The sequence below is a fragment of the Nicotiana sylvestris genome, chromosome 2, assembly GCF_000393655.2.
Source record: "Nicotiana sylvestris chromosome 2, ASM39365v2, whole genome shotgun sequence".
NCBI classification, from domain to species: domain Eukaryota; kingdom Viridiplantae; phylum Streptophyta; class Magnoliopsida; order Solanales; family Solanaceae; genus Nicotiana; species Nicotiana sylvestris.
Genome location: NC_091058.1, coordinates 38,886,353 through 38,907,074, shown reverse-complemented (window position 1 = coordinate 38,907,074; position 20,722 = coordinate 38,886,353). Strand labels below are relative to the sequence as shown.

General features: G+C 35.6%; 1 protein-coding gene and 1 long non-coding RNA gene across 2 annotated transcripts; one reads left to right on the top strand and one right to left on the bottom strand.

The window, feature by feature from the left end:
- Window positions 1–1,463: 1,463 nt before the first annotated feature.
- LOC138886313 (uncharacterized) lies at window positions 1,464–5,083 on the bottom strand. Its single transcript, XR_011404983.1, has 2 exons — window positions 4,272–5,083; window positions 1,464–1,713 (listed from the first exon to the last, which is right to left on the bottom strand). It is a non-coding gene; the product is annotated as an uncharacterized lncRNA (long non-coding RNA).
- A 7,529-nt stretch (window positions 5,084–12,612) lies between these two features.
- On the top strand, window positions 12,613–15,654 carry LOC104241336 (rac-like GTP-binding protein RAC13). Its single transcript, XM_009796277.2, has 7 exons — window positions 12,613–12,836; window positions 12,945–13,032; window positions 14,444–14,553; window positions 14,663–14,726; window positions 14,846–14,910; window positions 15,108–15,173; window positions 15,289–15,654. The coding sequence occupies exons 1-7, from the start codon at window positions 12,738–12,740 to the stop codon at window positions 15,388–15,390; spliced, it is 594 nt and encodes a 197-aa protein (XP_009794579.1). The 5' UTR covers window positions 12,613–12,737; the 3' UTR covers window positions 15,391–15,654.
- Window positions 15,655–20,722: the final 5,068 nt, after the last annotated feature.

Below are 20,722 nucleotides of genomic sequence, written 5' to 3'. Positions count from 1 at the left end.
TTGAGGGGAGATATCAGCAGCAGTGGGAATCTGGATTTGTGATAATGGTGGGATAGTTACAGGGTTTTCAGTGTAGTTAGTAGGGAATGAAGGTGGAGGATGCCCCCTGATCCAAGGCTGATACATTTCTGCCATATGCTGTTTCAATATTTGGATCTCCCCTTTCAATTTAGACTCCGACTGCACAAACTCCCTTGACGGGTCAACAATTCCTGTGTCCAAGTCTTTGCTAGCCATGGCTACCTTGCTCTTTGACCTTGTGTTATATGGAAGAGTTACCAGTTTAAGAACCACAAACCAACCACCTTTCTTCTATAATGAGGATAACAAAGAGGAATAAAATGAAGTCATCATGTTAGTGTTAGGGCATTTAATAGCTAAAAATATCACATTATGTGCAATGCACCTAGCAATTATTAACAGTTCAAGAATGACTTCGAGGGTCACAAGGTCACTTGACATCATCCCAATTTGTTCATTTCAATCTTCTTTTTTCTTTCCTTTTCTAGCACTTGCTTGCTCATTTTCCTTCCTCTTTTTTTCTAATTATCACTCTTTTCTTTCCTCTCATTTCTCACATCCCATAAGTTCATCTCTTTTTTCGTTTGTTTCCTTCTTTTTCCTTTTTCTTTTAATAAAATAAAAAAATGATTCGATCGAACCCTATGTAGGTTGCCTACGTATCATGACGCCGCATGAATCAGATCTTTGCATAGTTTGGGAAGATCGGGAATAAATTAAACAAACTAACATTCTCATTTTTTTCTCTTTTTTTTCTTAATGAATACTCTGATGAGAAAAATGAAGAAAATCTCTTTTTTTTAGACTTAATGTTCTATAATCTATTCTAAACTCAATCTTAAACAAGCATATATATATATATATATATATTTCTTTTTTTTAAACAGATAATGTATGAGAAATTATTAAGAAAAAAACCGTAGAAGAGAAAAATATTTTTTAATTCTTTTTTTTAGGAAGGAAATCTAAAGAATGAACCAAAGAAAAATATTTTGAATTTTCACTTGATATCCTGAAGAGAGATTTCGAAACCAGAAATGAACAAGATAAAAATATTTGTGAATTTCAGTTTTTGATTACCTAAGAAAGAAACTTTAAAGATAAACAAAAGATAAAGTATGTTTTTTTTATTTTATGTACAATATCTTAAAGTTCTAGTGAAAATAAAAAAATAAAGAAAAGTCATTTTTCGTTAATTTTCCAAAGAAGAACCTCAAAAGAATTTATTTTTTTTGGATTTTTGGAATTAATATCTTAAAAGAAAACTTTTAAAGAGGTATTAAAAGATTTTTTTTTTGAATTTTAGTCTTAATATACTAAAGAAAATATAAAAGTAATTTTCATTTTGATTTCTAGATATTAATTTCCTAAGGAAAACCACCTCAAATAAATTCTTTTTTTTCTCATTTCTAGAATTAGTATTCTAAAGAAAACTTCTAATGGAAATATAAAATGCGAAATCTCTTTTTTTAGAATTTTTGAGTTATAACACACTTTTTCAAATACAAAATAGAAAGTACAATAACAAAAGACTCGACATTATCGTACAAAACTAGAAGGTAAAAGCCGACATAAAAAAACAGACTCAAAACATTAAAAAAATCTCCTTTTAATCCACTCATGAATGAGCGATCCTGACTAGATGGTCCTGGGGCGTCTGTCATGCTCAAACTCCGGTATGTAAATCCACACCTGTATGAGAAAATTAAGACAAAATAAAGTTAAAGACCTAGAACGCTATGTGAGACAATAACCTTTCCTGTTGGACACATGCAAGACATGATTGTGACTATTTTTTTAAAATTAACTTATGTGGTTAGAAGTGGCTAAAAATGCAAGATTTGACTAAGACCCCGCGAAGCCAAGAACCTAAACTCACTAGGAAGACCGGACCCTATGTGGGATACCTACGTATCCCACCCCGAGAGATGAGAATCAAGTTCGCGTAGTTCGGGAAGATTGGATACGGGTGAGAATTAAAAAAAATACTAATTTAGGGAATATATATATATATATATATTTTTGAAAAATGATGAAACATGGAAACTCTTTTTGGATTTCTTTTCCCTTTTTTTTTTTTTTGTTTTTCGAAAAATGATGGGAAAGTGCAAAATCTTTTTGGATTTTTCATGTTTATTTTTGTCTTTTTCTTACAAAAAATGTGAAAGAAAAATATAACTTGGCCCTACTTGCTTTATTTTCACCATTCACCCTCTTTTCTCTCTCATTTACCCTCAGCCATCATTGGTCCGCCAGATGACCTTTTTACCCTTGAAGAAATGCAACATGTAACACATAAGATGCATCAGGATGGTCTTTTATTTTTGGGTACACCTGTCCTAGGCGGACCCAACCCCTATGTTGAGTCCTCTAAGTCAAATGCACGTGATGCAACAAACGTTCCTACTAGGGATCTGACATGGGGTTATGTTATTCTAGGTTTAAACCTGGGGTAGTATTCTTTACCTGGTTTACCCGAGCGGACTACTCGAGTCGAAGAGGGGGCAACGTACCAGGAGTATGAAAGTCTACCCGGCCTTGTTGCTGGCCTAGCCTCGTTCTATTTGGTATGAATTCTACAGAAAAAGCGGGCCATGCGAACGGGTGCACCATTTTCAGAAAACTCAGAGGGGTGGCATAAGAAGATAGTTATATACAATTCAAATAATATCAAAGCAGTAAATAGACGGCAATTAGCACATTAGGTCCACAAAATACAGTAATATCAACAATAAATAAAGCCAAGTAAAAATCATATTAACAAGCTCGAATTCTTGAACCCTGAACCAGAGATTCTGGGATCTGTTCCCCAGCAGAGTCTCCAGAGCTGTACCTCCTCCTTTTTACTACCCCCGGAAGGGTATATAAGGGAGTTTTTTTTCAATTTAAGTGACAATCGAAACGAGATTATTATTTAAGATCAGAGTCGCCACTTGGGATAATTTATGGTGTCCCAAGTCACCAGTTAAAATTCCGAATCGAGGAAGTTGACTCTATTTATGGTCTGCGAACATAGAAATCGGGGTAAGGAATTTTGTTAACCTGGGAGAAGGTGTTAGGCATTCCCGAGTTCCGTGGTTCTAGCACGGTCATTTTGATCATACTTGGCTTAATCAAATTGTTTAATTACTCATTTTTAGAACCTATGTGCATTTGCCTCTTTTAATTAAGAAATTATCTTGAAACGGGTCACGCGTACGTGTACCTATTTGTTTGGCGCGTCAAAAATCATGTCATGCGAACGTGTCCACAATTAATAACGCTTTATTATTATTAAGAAAGTTTGGCCGAAGTTGCGCGAACGCATACCCCGATTTTATTTTTTAGATCATAATTATGTCACGCGAACATGTACACAATCACGATGGTATATTAAACGTGCCTAACGCAAGCTATGAATATTCATTTAGAAACCATAATTATGTCACGCGAACGTGTATATAATCACGGTAATAAATTCAAAACATGCCTAAAAGTTTGCCTACCCGGGTGTTGACGGTCTAGCATGCTCCTAGCGGTCAAAGTAGTAGAACGAAACAATTAGCACTTAATGTCCAACCCCCACAACCAATTCGGTAATTTTCACTATTTGTTCTTAGACTTTCTCTTGTTTGCAATATCACATAGACTATTGATTGTGTTCCCCTAATACTTAATTAATTTACTACAGATAACTAATTAAACACAGTGATAGGAAAGACAACACTTAAAGGAGAACATTGACTTGAAATACTACAAAATCACGGAAAAGACAAAGAAAGAAAAGACGAAAAACTAACAGTAAAGAATGCAAAGACTAAAAGAGTTTTCAAACCATCTCTATAACTACTAAAGTTCTGAAAATCTAAAAAGAAACACTACTGCCAATATGAACTAAAAGTAAGTCTATGAGATTAAATCCTTTTTCCAAAAAATTATGACGTTTGAATTTGAAATATAAGGTTCATGGAGAATATGTCTATTTGAGCACAAATTTTCCCTATGACTTTCAGATTATTTCCTTCACTTTTAATTACTTGATGAGCTACTATGTTCTTATAACTCTAGACCAATCAAACTAAGCATCATGTTTACTAACTATCTAATGTAGTAGTCTAATTTCATTCACTATGCAACTCAAAGCATGAACCAAGTATAAATTAAAATAATAAGTGAGATATAAGATATGCTAACACAGAAGCAAATTAATCTAAAGCATTCACCAAACCAATAAAAAAGAAATAGATAAAAGTGAGCATGAGAAATTGGACCTTCACAGAAGAATAATTTTTCTTTTGTACTCATGAATTGCAACCTTCCAGACTTTGAGTTACACTGCAAAAGCATGTAAAACTTGGCTTTGAAATCATCAGCCGCAACCGGAGCTACGGACGAAAATCGACGACCAGAAACACCTCGAATCGAACTCCAAACCTCAATTGATCTCCAATTTTGGAACACCAAAATCGAAATTAAAAGGAAGGCATAATTATATTATTATTATTATTTTAATATTTTTTAATTTTGGAACCTAAAACAAAATAAAAAAAATAAAACAAAAAGGAGGAATGAGAAGAAGCCCTTTTTCGTGAAACCCCTTCTTTTGTTTTGCCTCCATTTCTGTTCTATATCATTACTAAGAATGAATTGTTGCCCCCCTAAAACCGTGTCCACTCACTCTCGTTCCGCTACTGTTCCCCTCTTTTCTATGTGTGTGAACGTGCGACTTTCTTTTTTGTTCGTGTGTGGCTGCTGAGTGTGGAGCTGGTTCGTTACTTGGAGTGAGGGGGGTGGTCGGAATTGTTGGCGGCGATGGTGCTGTGATGGTGTCGCGACTGGTTTTTTTCTCAGGGGGGTTAAGGTTTTTGTCTAGGTTCAAAGAAAAAGGTGATGAAGTTATGTGTGTGGGTGTTCACGACTGATTTTGTGTTTTTTGCTGCTAACTTAGGGTCTCGTTTTGGTTCTGCGGCTGAAGAAGACGATGCAACGCTGGGGGGAGTGGGGTTTTGTTCAGCGGCAGATGCCTTTGTCTCTAGGGGTCTAGGGTCTAGGGGTCGCTCATTCTCAATAACGGCGGATGAGATTTTTAGGGATCTAGGTTATATCTTAAGGTGTATTTTTGTTATATATAAAGGGTTTTTAGGTTAAGAGGGCATGTGTTTGATATTATTGGGCCTTAAAATTGGGCCAAAGACTAAAAAAAACTACAAAATTCATAAAGACGGGATAAACCAAGCCAACACTAATTCCTCCTTCTAAAATTATATACAATTTATAATATAAAAATATAAAACTAATCTTATGATTAAACTAAACTATATTAAAACATGAAACTATTTTGGTGTTTTCAAGATTATATATATAAAAAAATAAGGTACTATTTTTGTATATTTTTTATTTAAATTTATGAAAGATACATAAAGTAATTTTTTTTTGTAATTTTTATTTTTATGACGAAATAAAGTAAAAAAGTCAAAATTAGTTGAAATAAAGATATTAGGCCTAAACTAAATATTTATATGTAAAAATATAAAAAGTCTTGGGGAGGGTAAAAAATTACATGTGTACAATCGGTACAATTCAAACCCACAACAAAAATACATATAATTTGTATAAAGAAAGAGGAAGAGAAAAAAGCAAGTGATTGTATAGAAAAGGAAAATGGATGGACCACCCGCGAATGATGTTTGTTCAATATGCCATGGCAATTTCCATGTCCCTTGTCAATCCAATTGTTCCCATTGGTTTTGTGGTGCGTTCTTTTTTTTAAAATCTCTTTTATTATTTATTTGGTATTTTAACTTGCTATTATATTGCTGAAATTAGAGTTGAAGATGGAGAATGGTGAAAATTTGGGAGTTACCCACTTGCTTATATTAGGACCTATGAAGTTGTTTTGAAGAAATTAAGAAATTAAGATTAAAAAGTCATACAATTGACCTATTAGAACCCTTACTCAATCAAGGAATGATTCTTTGCATCAAAATTTGGACATACACTTAGGCAGATTCAATGAAATCTCTACCAATAACATCTAAGAAACCAAAAAGTACTCATAATCTGAAATAAAAATCAAATTTTTAACTCAAATGAGGCATAGTTCTGAATCGAAACACTAACACTATTTCCAGCACACATACATCAACAGCCAAAACAAATAGATTTTTTACTTTATTTATCTTTTGCTTTCACTACATATTTATAATATAAAAATAGGGTGCAAATTAGTAGACAAGACAAAGCAAAAGTACAAGAAGGGATTATGGTCACCTGATGAAGATGACAAGCTCAAAAATTATATCATTAAGCAACATGCATTTCCCCAATCAAACAAAACAAAAACGAAAGATAGAAGTTAGGGATTTGGTAAGGGAAACTTACCTGGCAGTGGAGAGTCTCGATGGAGCTTCAGCGGTGCCGGCGAGTGCCGCTGGTTGGTAGCAGCGGCGGGTAGGGCTGTGCATGGATCGGATCGGATCGGATCGGATTTAGCATATTTCGGATTGAAATTTCGGATTTCGGATTCCACAAATTGCAATCCGAATCCGATCCGAATTATATCGGATTGGATCGGATTTTTAAATTTCGGATCAGATTGTATATATTATTAAGGAGTGTGTATAACTGTATATGGATAATGGATGTTACATAATACAATAGCATTTAAAAGAACAAAAATAGCAAATAAATGACTATAAATTACAGTACCTCAAGATTTTACTTTTGGCTTCATTCCAATTAATAAATATGTTACTAATGTCTAATAGTATAGTATTGTAAAATGTAAATGGTTAAAGCTGACAGTCTCATTGTACTTGCAACCCATAAAGGTACACAATATTGCACAAATTCATTTCCCAGTTGAACTGTTGAAGCATAGCAGAAGCATAGCTAAGCTAACAGTTACAACTTACAAGAGCAAAAGCATAGCAGAAGGCAGAAGCATAGCAGAACTGCAGAAGCATAACACAAGTCCCTGCAATAACTGTGGTACTTTGCAAAAGCATAGCAAAAGAATTTCCAGTTCTACTGATCATTCTCATTCAATCCAGATTATTTTAAGAACCAAAATGGAAGAAACACAAGACTGCAAGAGCAGAAGCATAGCTAACAGTTCAAGAGAAGGTAATAATTCAACAGTTCAACATGTCCATAAACAAAACACAATCTTCAGAATAAAACAAAATTAACTAAAATCCCAAATAGCTGTTTAATCACTAATGAACTGAAATCCTCAACCAGAATTCCTTAATGCAGCAGCCTTAAGTTCTGGCACACCTGGCACACTGGAACTGAAATCCTCAACCTGGCACACTTTCAAGTTCAGCAATACTACACTTGTCAAAAATGAGAGAATCAGTAAATGTGTATCATGTGATAGCAAATTGCTTGTACCACTGTTTTTGGTGTTAGCTACATATTCTTCTGGACAGTACTTGCATTTCGCTTTTTTAACACCGTCGTCATCAGTGAACTTACTGAAGTGTCGCCAAGCCACTGATCTTTCTTTCATGATTTTTCTTTTCTTCGAACCAGAATCACATTCGACGTTGCTTATTATTTGAAGCACCACTTTCACCACATTTTACAATGGCTTGAACTTTATTCACCATCTCTACCTCATCTTCCATCTACGAAACAAAACAAAAAATTAAAATTAAAATTGGATTCAAAATAGTAGTATAGTATGGTATGGTCTATTTCTGTTTAAGAAAATCAAGAGTGAAACCCCCAATTTATTTCATCAATTTTATCCAAGAAATAAAAGAGAACAAAGAGACCTAACCCTAGTGTCTTTCTTAACAATTTCATCAATTCTTAGTGTCTTACCAGATACCAGTTACCAGTGCGGTCTCCGAAACACAGAGAAGAGATAGAGGAAGCGACGAGCAGGAGGGAGCAGCTTGAGGCGTCGCGTGAAGACTGAAGTTAGTAGCACCAGCACAGCAGTCTCTGGGTGTGACTTGCGAGGCGTGAAGAGTGAAGACTGAAGCCGGGAAGTGAGCAGTGAGGACTGAGTTTGAGGCGTGAGAACTCAGGTTGAGGTATTTGCTTCCATGGCGTGAGAACTCAGGTTGAGAGCTGTGAGGACTGAGTCTGAGGAGTGAGGACCACAGACAGAGGCACAGAGGATGAATGAAATAAGACCTAATGCACCTAACCCTAAAAATAAAATTAGAATTTATATTTCCCTTAATAAATTCGGATTTCGGATCGGATCGGGTTCAAACTATACAAATCCGAATCCAATCCGAAAATTCGAAATTTTAATAAATCAAATCCGAATCCGATCCAAATATCCGAAATCCAAAATCCGAAATCCGAATTTCAGCGGACCGAATCGGATTTCGGATATCCGATCCAAATGCACAGCCCTAGCGGCGGGTTTGGGTGGGGGGAAGTTTGAGTGAGAGAGAGAAGAGAGAAGGAAGAAAAGAGGGAAAGGAAAAGAAAGATGTTCCCTGTTAGGGTTTTTAAAAAACCTTTCCGACTGATTAGGTCGGTATTTTGGTCAAAGCAGTCAACCTCGTTTTACTAAAAATTTTCGACCGAATTGGTCGCTATTTTATTTTTTATTTTTTTAAAATTATTTCCGACCGAATTGGTCCCTAACAGTGACACGGAATTTTCCGCCAAAATTTACGACGGATATAGACGGAATATTAGTCGCAACTATTATTACAAATTAAAAAAATAAACTTTTATGTATTTTCCGACCGATTCCGTTAGAAATTTCCGACTACTTTTTTCCGTCGGAAATTGACCCTTTTTTAGTAGTGAAAATATCTCGGATACAATTTGGTAATGCTGTAACTAAACGTAAAATTACGAGTCCGTCCTAATTTTCTAATTGTTAAAAGGCATTGATAGACAAATGGGACTCTAGGACCTTTTTACTTCTTTTTCTAGGACTAGAAGGCCTCCAAAAAGTTAAGGTTCAGTTAGAACTATGCATACACACAAATTTGTATTTTAGAGATAAATGGAGATGAGACAAGAGACTGATAGTTTAGTTGGACTATAATTTCTAAGTTAAATCATCAAGCACAAATTTACATCTCAGTTTTTGGGCCTTTTCTCGACATTTTTTATTATTTAATTTCTATCTATTACATTGAGAAATCAGGAAAAGGAAAGCCGGACGATAAATATTGAAGAATTAAATGACGACGATAAAAGTTGTTGAACACTTTTACAATTTATTGGAATTTACCCGGAGTACAATTCTACTAAGTGCACAGATAGTCATTCTCAGTGATGCTATTTAAAGATTAGTCAGTACTTATTTTGTCCTAAAATTATAAACTGAAAATCTTAACTTCAAGACAATTCAGAACAAAATGCCCTGGAAATTTGAACTGAAAAACTGAAATTCACGGTATAATGGCTAATTTTTAAATAGCAGCCCTTTAGAGTGGCTATTTAGTGTCATTTCTACCCTGATTTCAGTGTATTTCTGAAAATGGGCTTCTCTGTGACCTGAAAGCAAAGCTAGATAAGAAGCCCACATGAAGCCCACGATCTAGGAGGAATCAATTTGAATTTACAATCCGTCAGACAACTTGTAGCGAATGAATTTGGGCAAATTACACATTTGGCAGATCGACCAAAAATAATTATTACTTCTAATTAAATATATAAAAAATATGTGTATTATATATTAATACACAAAAAATATATACTATGCCGGTCATTACTTTTGGAGCGACTATAATATATAATTTTACCAATAATAAATTTATATAAAACCCAGTCGCTAGGATGCACTATTCTGAAGAAGAAGGAGGAGGAGGAGGAGGAGGAACGGCGATATCAATCTCACGGAATTGATTTCTCACCACTACATCCTTCAAGTTCACACTTTTCATAATTGTCAACACTCCTTTCTAATTTTGGCTAAATGTACTTCACGATTATAGTGATTTCACAAATGATCGTTCTAAATCTTTAAAAAGAACGTAAAAGATAACAAAGTAAACTTCCCCACTGTGTTTCTCTTTTTATTTCCAGTTGAAAAGGTATCAAGACATGCTTCTAGATATATTACTCAAAAGTAAGGGTGTTCATCGGTTGGTACGATACAGTATTTAGATATTTTGGTTCGGTATTTTCGGTATTTGGTTTCTTAAAATCCTATACCAATACCGTACCTAATTAAATTCGGTATGGTTCGATTTTTCTCCTTTCAATTTCAGTTTATTTGGTTCGGTAACTTCGGTTTATTTGGTTTGAATACTAACTAGTGCATAGAGCCATACACTCTAATATTCTTAATTAAAGTACTCAAAAATACAAAACTGAAAATGTTTGCTAACAAAACTTTTGTCCAGAACTAGCAAATATTGACCCAAATAGAGAAAATTGTATATAAAAGAATATTTGATCACTAAAAATGTCTTGTTAATTGTTTAGAGTTAATTGATGAACTTTGAGAATAAAGGAAAGTAAAATTTTAGATTTTTTATATTTATGTTATAATTGATAATATGTATTTTGTGTAATATAATATATATTTCAATATGGTATCGGTATTTCGGTATTTTATTTTAAAATACCAAATACCATACCTAATACCAATTTTTTAAAAAACTTAAACCAAATACCATACCAAATACCAAAATACCATATACCAAATACCAAAATTTTCGATTTCGGTACAATAATTCGATATTTACCAAATTATGCCCAGCCCTACTCAAAAGAACCGACATAATATACCTAATCAAATCGAATTGAAAAAATAAAAAATTTAGACAAGTATAAATTGAACTTCTAATGCTAAAAACTTTATTCTTCTACCTAAATTTTAAGTGTAAATGTTCTAAATATTAAAACCAAGTGGGATGGAATATTTTCAAAATTGAGATTTGTAACTATGTTAATCAACATATTATAATCTATACTTCAATGTATGGATTTGCGTTGTGAGTAATTAATAGGTGAAAAAATGTGAATTTGATCCACACTTCTTTGATTGGTTAGTCAAGAATAAAACATACATCAGTCTGGCTTCAAGTTTTCGTAACAGGGGATCTTATTTGTAGATTCTTTATTTTGTGTTCAAGAATTTCCTAATATTTGTCGTTTGAGTATAATTTTTTGTTTTGTTAATATGCTGAATTCTTTTTAACCATCGACGCCGAGTGATCATAAGTTGCATTATTATTGTTGACAATCATTATCTAAAATCAGCATTACCTTTTAAAAAATATACTGCCATTTCAATATAGCTCGAGAAGCATATGATGCGTTATACCCTGGCTTATTATTACCACATGCATCTTTCTCTGTTGGCTCAAAAATATACTACTATGTGCCAAAAAATGAATTGGGCCTAGAATGGCGGGGCGGGCGGAGCGGTTGCTGGTTAAGGGAAATCGCACATTTAACCCGCCCCTCTCGCATAGCAATTTTTGTTATTTTCAACCCGTCCCCCATAGAATTGTCCTGCTTGACTTTTAAATTTATTTAATTTTGTTATTTTGCAACAACAAAAATAAACGGATACATGGGTTAATAATAAGCTCAAACGCGGTGAATGCCAACTAAGGGTGTTAAACGGGTGGGCCGGGAGGGTAGGGAAAAGTTGAAATCGTCCGGATTTCGAACCGGACTGGTTACGGGTTAAGGGTTACCGGGCTTAGCGGGTTCGGATTCATCCGGGTAAAAAATGAACCATAAGGGTTACGGGTACAAGGGGCCGGGCAGGGCCGGGTTAGGGTAATTTTTAATTTTTTTTGTATTTTGTATTACTATTGTAAGTTATATTAATATAAAGTAAAAATCTAAAGAATACAATGACGATGGGAAAAAATTGCACTTATAAATTGCAAGTGCTACATTTATTTCAAAATTCAAACTTAGGTTTACATTTAACAAGTAAATTAACGAAAAAAGAGTAAATTCAAAGGTTTTGCATTGCCTTAGACTCTAAAACCTTTTAAAAAAATGAATCTAGCCATTAAACCGGACCGAGTCGGGCCGGTTAACCGGTTCTACAGGAATTTTGGTTGACCGGTCCAGTTAACCGGATAAATTAAAGTGAACTTACCAACCCCTAACCCTAGTAACCCAGCCCACCAGCCCCTAAGTACCGGGCCGGCCCGGGTCAGCCCGGCCCGTTTGACACCTCTAACGTCAACTAGAAAATCTGAAAAGCCACCCATGATAATTAAGAGTGACACCCTAGTATAAACTTTGAGGCCACCTATCGTCCTAATTATTTAAATTTCTGTTTTTTGGCAACTTTCTGAAATATATTCTGTTTCGATCATCATAGAATATAGTCCAATTAAGCAACCTTTCCGGTCTTTTGATCATTTATACAATTGCTTCTTCAATACTTAATCCAACTAACACTCACCACTACACCTACTTTGCAAACCTTTGTTTCTTTTTGTTTTCCTCCCTTTTCCTTTTAGCTATCTGGCCTTGAACTTAAAGGAAAGTAAAAAGGGTCGTGTAAGCAATGATTGCTTAGGTGTATAGACCTGCATCCAATATGCCAACCTCTCCATTGCCAAATATGTTTCATTAAGTTTCAAAATCCAATTATTTTTACTTAAACATGTTGGTCTTATCATTATGAGCAAAAAGAAGTATTTGAAGAATATATACTAGCTAGGAGATGTATCAGTGAAGAATAAAAAGAAAGTATTTCTCATCTAAAGTACTTGGCCTTTCAAGAACATTGAGAGAAGAAACCAAACTAAGTTGAAGCCAATAGCCAAGAGAAGATGACTACTGCAAGATTTATCAAATGTGTGACAGTTGGAGATGGAGCGGTTGGAAAGACTTGTATGCTAATTTCATACACTAGTAATACCTTTCCTACGGTAATATTAATTGGTTTTCTCATCTTTTCCTTTTCCCTTTCTTTACTTAAATTTCCTCCTCATTTCTTGGATGTTTGTTGTTAATTTCATAAGAATGTTGTTTGATAGGATTATGTTCCGACGGTGTTCGACAATTTCAGTGCAAATGTGGTGGTGGATGGCAGCACCGTTAACCTTGGCCTGTGGGATACTGCAGGTAAATCACCAAGGACCTTTACACCAATAGCCGGTCATTAGGATTAGGAGTGTACAAAGGAAACCGACAAATCGCACCAACCCGATAATCTGAATCAAATCGAGGAAAAAAACCCGACTATGGTTTGGTTTGATTTGGTTTGGTGTTGAAAAAAAACCGACAATAATTGATCTGGTTTGGTTTTAGCTAAAGAAAGTCAAACCGAAACCAACCCAACCCGATATTACATATATAGAAATTTTAGATATATTTAATATATAAATATACTTATTGTGATGTACTTTATAAATATTTTTTAAAAAATTTCATAATTTTATATTTTAAGGTATTATTTCAAGGTTGGACTTAGAACTTTTAAATGTTCCAATAAGTTTTATAGCCATTAACATAATTAATTAAATAATGCTAAAAAAAGCCCATACCAAAATCAAATCAATACTAATGTTAACAAAAGGCATTCAATTCAATACCACGAACATAGAATGTATTGGATATCTGTTTTTTGTTTTGCAATAATTTAGATAAAAATGCATAACCTATTTTTATTTTTTCTTTAGCGTTTAGTCATGTAATTAATACTCTCTTATTAGTCTACTTATTTTAGCATGACTTGGTACTTTTAGATTATGTTTATTTTTATTATGACTTTTTAATTAGCAATATTTATATTACATAATTTTATTGTCTTTATTGTTGAATATTTTAGGATAATGCCATGACACATCTCATATTTTGTATTATTTTCTTGGAAAATACTTTATATAGTTGTATCTTACTAGGATTAAAGAAATATTTTGAGCATAATTTATATGTTTTGTTCTACGAAGATTTTACCGGAAAAAACCCGAAAACCCGAGAAAAACCCGAGTTTTATTGGTTTGGTTTGGTCTTTAGATTTAATAAACCGACACAATTGATTTGGTTTGGTAATTGTAAAATTTGAACCAACCCGACCTATGTACACCCCTTTCGGTCATATTCATTGTTTAGTTTTTCTAGCCATATATATAGATTATATAATGATTATATATAACTATACACATATAATATACAAATTATGCATATATTATACTTCCACTGGCAAAATTATGCATATATTATACTTTCACCAGCTGTTTTTAGTTTAAGTTATTGGACGAACGACTATTTGTGTTAATTCTTCAAATCTATTTCACATATGAATTTGAATTCAATCATGATTTTTTTTCCTTAGCACTATTGAAGGGAATGTTTTCTTGCAATACTTCCCTTTTGTGGAGAAGGATTTTGATATTATGCCTTATAGTCGTACGATCAATTCTTTTTGAGTGTGTATTTATGTTGTGTGGTCTTATTTTTCTCGTTCGTCTTTTCTCTTCCTTATGGACGGGATATTGTGATTGAAACTTGAATTTATGATTGTGAAATGCAGGACAAGAAGACTATAACAGGCTAAGGCCACTAAGTTATAGAGGAGCTGATGTCTTTTTGCTTGCTTTTTCTCTAATAAGCAAGGCAAGCTACGAGAACATTTACAAAAAGGTTAGCTATTTCTCCTCATATAAGTGATTTTTTATATATAGAAATCATACAAGTATGATAAATCTGTCTTAATTGTTTACCAAAAATTCTCGTTGTTGATCATTAACAGTGGATCCCTGAGTTAAGGCACTATGCTCCTACTATTCCAATTGTTCTAGTGGGAACTAAACTTGGTAAGATCAATTTAGTATTTCATTATATATAAATATAATGTCATAATTAATTATCAAAACATATATTATAGCCTAATGTGAAACCTGATTTATAACTGGTTTACAACTAACGATGCCAGACCTGAGGGAAGATAAGCAATATTTAAGTGATCATCCAGGGGCAACTCCTATAACAACCTCCCAGGTGAGTCCAGTTATGGGAAGATTAGAGTTATTTACTTTTCTTTGACCGTTCCTATTAACAGAAAATTTGAGTTCTTGTGGTTTACTTTTCAAACAAATAACAGAGATCTCTATAGTAATACGTTATGCTGTGCTGAAATTATTAATCTCTTACTTGACCCCCCCCAAAAAAATTACTAATATGTTATTTAAAATAAGGGAGAGGAGTTGAAAAAGATGATAGGAGCAGTTGCCTACACTGAATGCAGCTCTAAGACGCAGCAGGTAATTAACAAATACATTATAGCTTAATCAATCATTAGAACATCATTACACGTTAAATAAACAATCTTATCGACTCCTAATTTTCTTTGATATTTCTGTTTGGTGGCATTTTCAGAACGTGAAAACTGTCTTTGATACTGCAATAAAGGTAGCCTTGCGACCCCCTAAGATGAAGAAAAGACCGCAAAAGCGAAGAACATTATGCGCCATTCTTTGAAATTCTCCTACTCCTTTGTTTCACAGCCTTAAACTTTCGACTACTATTCAATTACTGTGTTCTTATCATTTTGTAACAGCATAAGAGGAAGAACCTAAGTTGTAATTTTTCTTTTTTTTGTATTATTTAGTTGTTAGGTGAAGTATTAAAGTTTCTTTTTAAACATTTTTTCTTTCATTATATATAATAAAATCTTGTAAGTTGTAATAGCTAGTTCCTTTCTTTTTTCTAACTATTCTATGTTACCCCGCTTTTGTCTAATTCCCAAATTTCCCAGTTCCCACTAATCGGTTCTTTTATTTTTTCGGTTGCACTAAATTAGCCCAAATACATTCTTAACATAGTGTGATATTGTTCGATTTGGGTCAAGCCCACACGGTTTTACCTCAAAGACCTTACACCATTAAGAGATCCCTACACCTTATATGTAGGCTCCCAATCTTTTCAGCTACCACTGTCAGACTTTGTTCGCACACCCAACAATCTCCCTGTCACGACCCAAAAACTAACCATATCGAGATGGCGTCTATCGTGGTATTAGGAAAGCCGACACATTACCAAAACAAATCGATATTTTCATTTTAAAGATAATTCCAAAGCTATTTAACTTTAAAATCTTCATAATAGAGTTCAAATTAAAACAAAGTGCGGAAAAGAAAGCCCGACATCGGGGTGTCACTAGTCATGAGCATCTACTACAACCATCTGACCATATCAAGACTAACATAGCCTGGAAATAACTGAATACAACTAAGGGAAGATAAAGAGGGAGAAAAGCAGGTCTGCGATCGCCAGACAACTACCTTGCTAACTCCGATGGATCTGCTACTGAATAATCAATACTCGCTACCGTGACCAGAGATGCCTGGATATGCACACAAGGTGCAGGGAGTAACGTGAGTACGCCAACTCAGTAAGTAACCACAGTAAATAAAGATTGAGAAGTAGTGACGAGCAATAATGCAAGTATAGTTCATATCACAAAAACTCAGTAAAATACAACATGTTTTTAAAACCATAGTTTGAATCAAATCAGGTTTAAATCCAGTTCCAGTAAAATCATTAAAACATCTTTCAACAGTTTTCAAATAAAGGTTCAATGCATAAGTGAGTAAAATGATAAAATCATAAACAGCCCCTCGGGCAAACATCATTCATATACAGCCCCTCGGGCAAACCTCACCATCACTCATATACAGCCCCTTGGGCAAGCCTCGCCATCACTCATGCCTCCCAGTCACTCAATACTCGGCACTCACACTCAGTAAGTACCTGCGCTTACTGGGGGTGTGCGGACTCCGAAGGGGTTCCTTCAGCCCAAGCACTACAACAAGCCAATCATGGCATAAATCAATCAGGCCCTTGGCCTCACTCAGTCATGAATCAGTAAAACATGCTGCGGCGTGCAACCCGATCCCATAAATATCCTCACAAATCAGGCCCTGGGCCTCACACAGTCATGAATCAGTAACGGCGTGCAGCCCGATCCCATTGATATTCACATAGATCAGGCCCTCGGCCACACTTAGTCATGATTCAATAAAATAACATTTATATGATGCATCAAAACAGAGTAACAGAGACTGAGTTATGCAGTAAATAAGTATAAACATGATTGAGTATAGATTTCCAGTCGAAAACAATGAGAGGATAGCAAGAAAAGACCTCTAAGGGTCCAAACAATACTGGCATAAGGCCTAAACATGGCATTCAACCTGATTTACATAAATTCTTTTTAAAACACGTAAGAAGTATGTAGTTTCAACAAAATATTCAACTTTACAGTAGATACGGGACGAACCAAGTCACAATCCCTAACGGTGCACGCCCACATGCCCGTCACCTAGCATGTGCGCCACCTCAAAATAGCCACATGACACAAAATCCGGGGTTTCATACCCTCAGGACTAGATTTACAATCGTTACTTACCTTAAACTGATCAATTCTCTACTCCGCGATGCTTTTGCCCCTCGACTCGGCCTCCAATTGCTCCGAATCTATTCACAACCAGTACAATACCATCAATATATGCTAAAGGAATGAATTCCACAAGAAAAACTATCAAATTAGACACAAATCCCGAAATTCACTCAAACCCGCCCCCCTGGCCCACGCCTTGAAATTCGAAAAAAATTACAAAACTTGAAAGCCCATTCACTCACGAGTCCATACATATGAAATTCATCAAAATCCGACTCCATTTGGTCCCTCAAATTCTCAAATCAAACTCTCCAATTTTCAAGCCCTAAATTCCCAAATTTCTAGCACAAATTCCTAATTAGATGATGAATAAAGCCATAGATTCATGAAATTTATACCATTATAGGTTAGAATCACTTACCCCAATGTTGCTCCTTGAAATCCTTCAAAAAATTGCCTCTCTCCCAAGTTCTTCAAACCCAAAATTAAAAATAGAGAACAAAACCTCGAGGTGGGGTTTTCTGCCCAGCAAAACCGCACCTGCGGTCCTATTTCCGCATCTGCTGGACCGCATCTGCGAAGCGGGCTCCGCTTTTGTAGAATTTCATTAAAAGGACTGCTTCCGCTTCTGCGATTTCCTGACCGCATTTGCGGTCATCGCAGATGCGGGGACCAAGCCGCACCTGTGATCCAGTTGCGCACCTGCACCCCAAATCTGCGGTTCCCACTCCTCCCTGTGTGGTTAAGACAGAACCAGCAGCTACAGCTATCTCCCAACACCAAAAATCAATCCGTTAACCACCTGAAACACACTAGAGGTCCTCAGGACCTCAACCAAACATGCCAACCAGTCATATATCATCATACAAACTTAGTCGAACCTTTGAAACACTCAAAACAACTTCAAAACACCAAATTACCCTCGAATTCGAGCCTAAAAACTTCTAAACTTTCAAATTCTGCAAACGATACCGAAACCTATCAAATCACCTCCGAATAACCTCAGATTTTACACACACGTCAAAAATGACACTACGAACCTACTCCAACTTCTGGAATTCCATTTCCATCCCGATATCAAATTTTCCACTACCGACCAAAATCGTCAAATTTCCAACTTTCACCAATGCAAGCCTAAATATACCACGGACCTCCAAATCACATTCCGGACGCGCTCCTAAGTCCAAAATCACCTAACGGATCTAACAGAACCATCCAAAATTCAATCCGAGATCAAATACTAAAATGTCAAAACTTGGTCAAACCTTTCAATTTTAAGGCTTCTAGCTGAGAATCATTCTTCTAACTCAATTATGAAAAACCTGAAAACCAAAATCAACGATTCACATAAGTCATAATAATTCATATGGAGCTACTCATGCCCTCAAACAACCAAGCGAAGTGCAAATGCTCAAAACAACCGGCCGGGTCGTTACATCCTCCACTACTTAAACATACGTTCGTCCTCGAACGTGCCAAGAGTTGTTCCAAAAGCCATCAAATCGCCGTGTAACCTCACTATGCACACACCCTGGGGTGATCCCACATCACCCTATCCCATATAGGTCTGATAACACAACATGACTGAAATTTCTTAATCCATCCTAGCCCATAAGTCTTAGAGCCCAATTTCCAACATCCAGAATTTTCTATAAGATCAGAATCTCGCATCTATGCACTGAATAAGTCCAAACAAGTTGTATTAACCCATATCCGTAACCCAAGATGTAATCATATGATATACCACATAACTCAAACACTCATAGCGATAAATTCCGATCACAGTAGCTGCTCAAAACAACCTAATACCGGTAATAAACCTCTTATCAAACAAAGCCACATTCTAACACTTTTATATACTGCCAATGGTGAATGAAACATGCAGAAACTCATAACCATTTTCCAGATTAACAAGTCATGGAGCTCCCTCTTCTCCGAAAGGAACTATAGACGATTCTAAGCCGACTTTCGATATTATCCTTCCAACCATGTTGTAACCAATTCTGATAGTATTCTTTCTAGGTCCAATGACCTCATCTCATCCAAAACGACCACTCCGATGTCATGACACAACAATATGATCCAAAGCCATAACATGTGGTATTCGTGCGCCCAATAGCAATATCCCAACTATACTCAAATCATAGAAAATGATTCAAACGAGAGGACTGTCCAACCAGCTTACCAAGTACCATCACAACACCACGCTAAGAGCCTAACACACATCGTAGAACCAAAACACATAAATCCGGCACCAAGGATCATACCTCTACATAATTCCTCGACAATACGTGACCCCATCCAAACATTGGTCTGCATTATATACCTCGAGCCACCCTGCTCAAAATTCATAACCATTCGATATTTGACATTAAGAACCCATGGTGCATTACCATAACCACGGAGAAGCAAATGACACAACGCCACACAAAACCCGAAAGAACATAACCAATACGCCATCCACCAAACAATACCCAATACTCCTCCCGCTCAAATTCCGATATAAGACCCCAATAGAACCACATCATATGTGCATATAACCAGTATATCACAACTCGTTGCAACACGGAAGAGTAACTCATAGATCACTCCAGAACACGAATAAGTTCAACAACAACTGAATGGCACATCCCTCAACAATAGCAGTTCGGAGTCAACAGATCCGACCCGGTGTAGAACACACATCCATATTGGGCCTACCAATGAACCCCAAATCAACTTTGGTCACCCACAACATATAAATAACCCTTCGAAAATCTACAGTGACTGAATTACAACGCATACTACCCTCTGACCAACCTTAGCTATAGTTTCACAGTCTATAACCACGAAACAATCTACTCATGAGAACTCCCAATCTCCAAATCCATAGAACACACGAATCACCATAGATGATCCCAACTCCACCGACCAAATATCTGACATGTCTTTCATACGCGATCATCCCACGAGGAATGCTTCTCTGATTCTTCCGTGCCACATCACAAAATCTAAGTATCAGCAGTTAATCAATTAGACAAGCACCACAATATCGATGAAGTATCCACAAATCAAAACACATTGCCCCCTTCTAAAATGTATACTCTTATCAATCCACACCAAATAGTAATATCATTCACCTAGTTATCTGAAACCGTCCATGTTATTTAAGAATTCATGACCTTTCCTTCAAAATTGAATCATGGCCTTGTACATGCAAATCTCAATCCCACGCAACACACCACACCTATCATGCCATCATGTGAAAAGTACGAGAACTTAAAAATCCACTCCGAGTCACAGTAACTACATACTCAACCAGTTAGAAACCCTCCATTTGCTCTAATCCAGAAGAAAATCCCCATTCGCAACATGTTCCACACACCGACAGGAAATATACACCTCAAACCATGGTAGAAACCATTAAGAACT

Coding starts and splice junctions, on each gene's coding strand:
- LOC104241336 (XM_009796277.2), top strand. CDS start 12,738: ATGACTACTGCAAGATTTATCAAATGTGTGACAGTTGGAGATGGAGCG. Junction 12,837..12,944: donor CTAGTAATACCTTTCCTACG/GTAATATTAATT, acceptor GTTGTTTGATAG/GATTATGTTCCGACGGTGTT. Junction 14,911..15,107: donor CTCCTATAACAACCTCCCAG/GTGAGTCCAGTT, acceptor ATTTAAAATAAG/GGAGAGGAGTTGAAAAAGAT.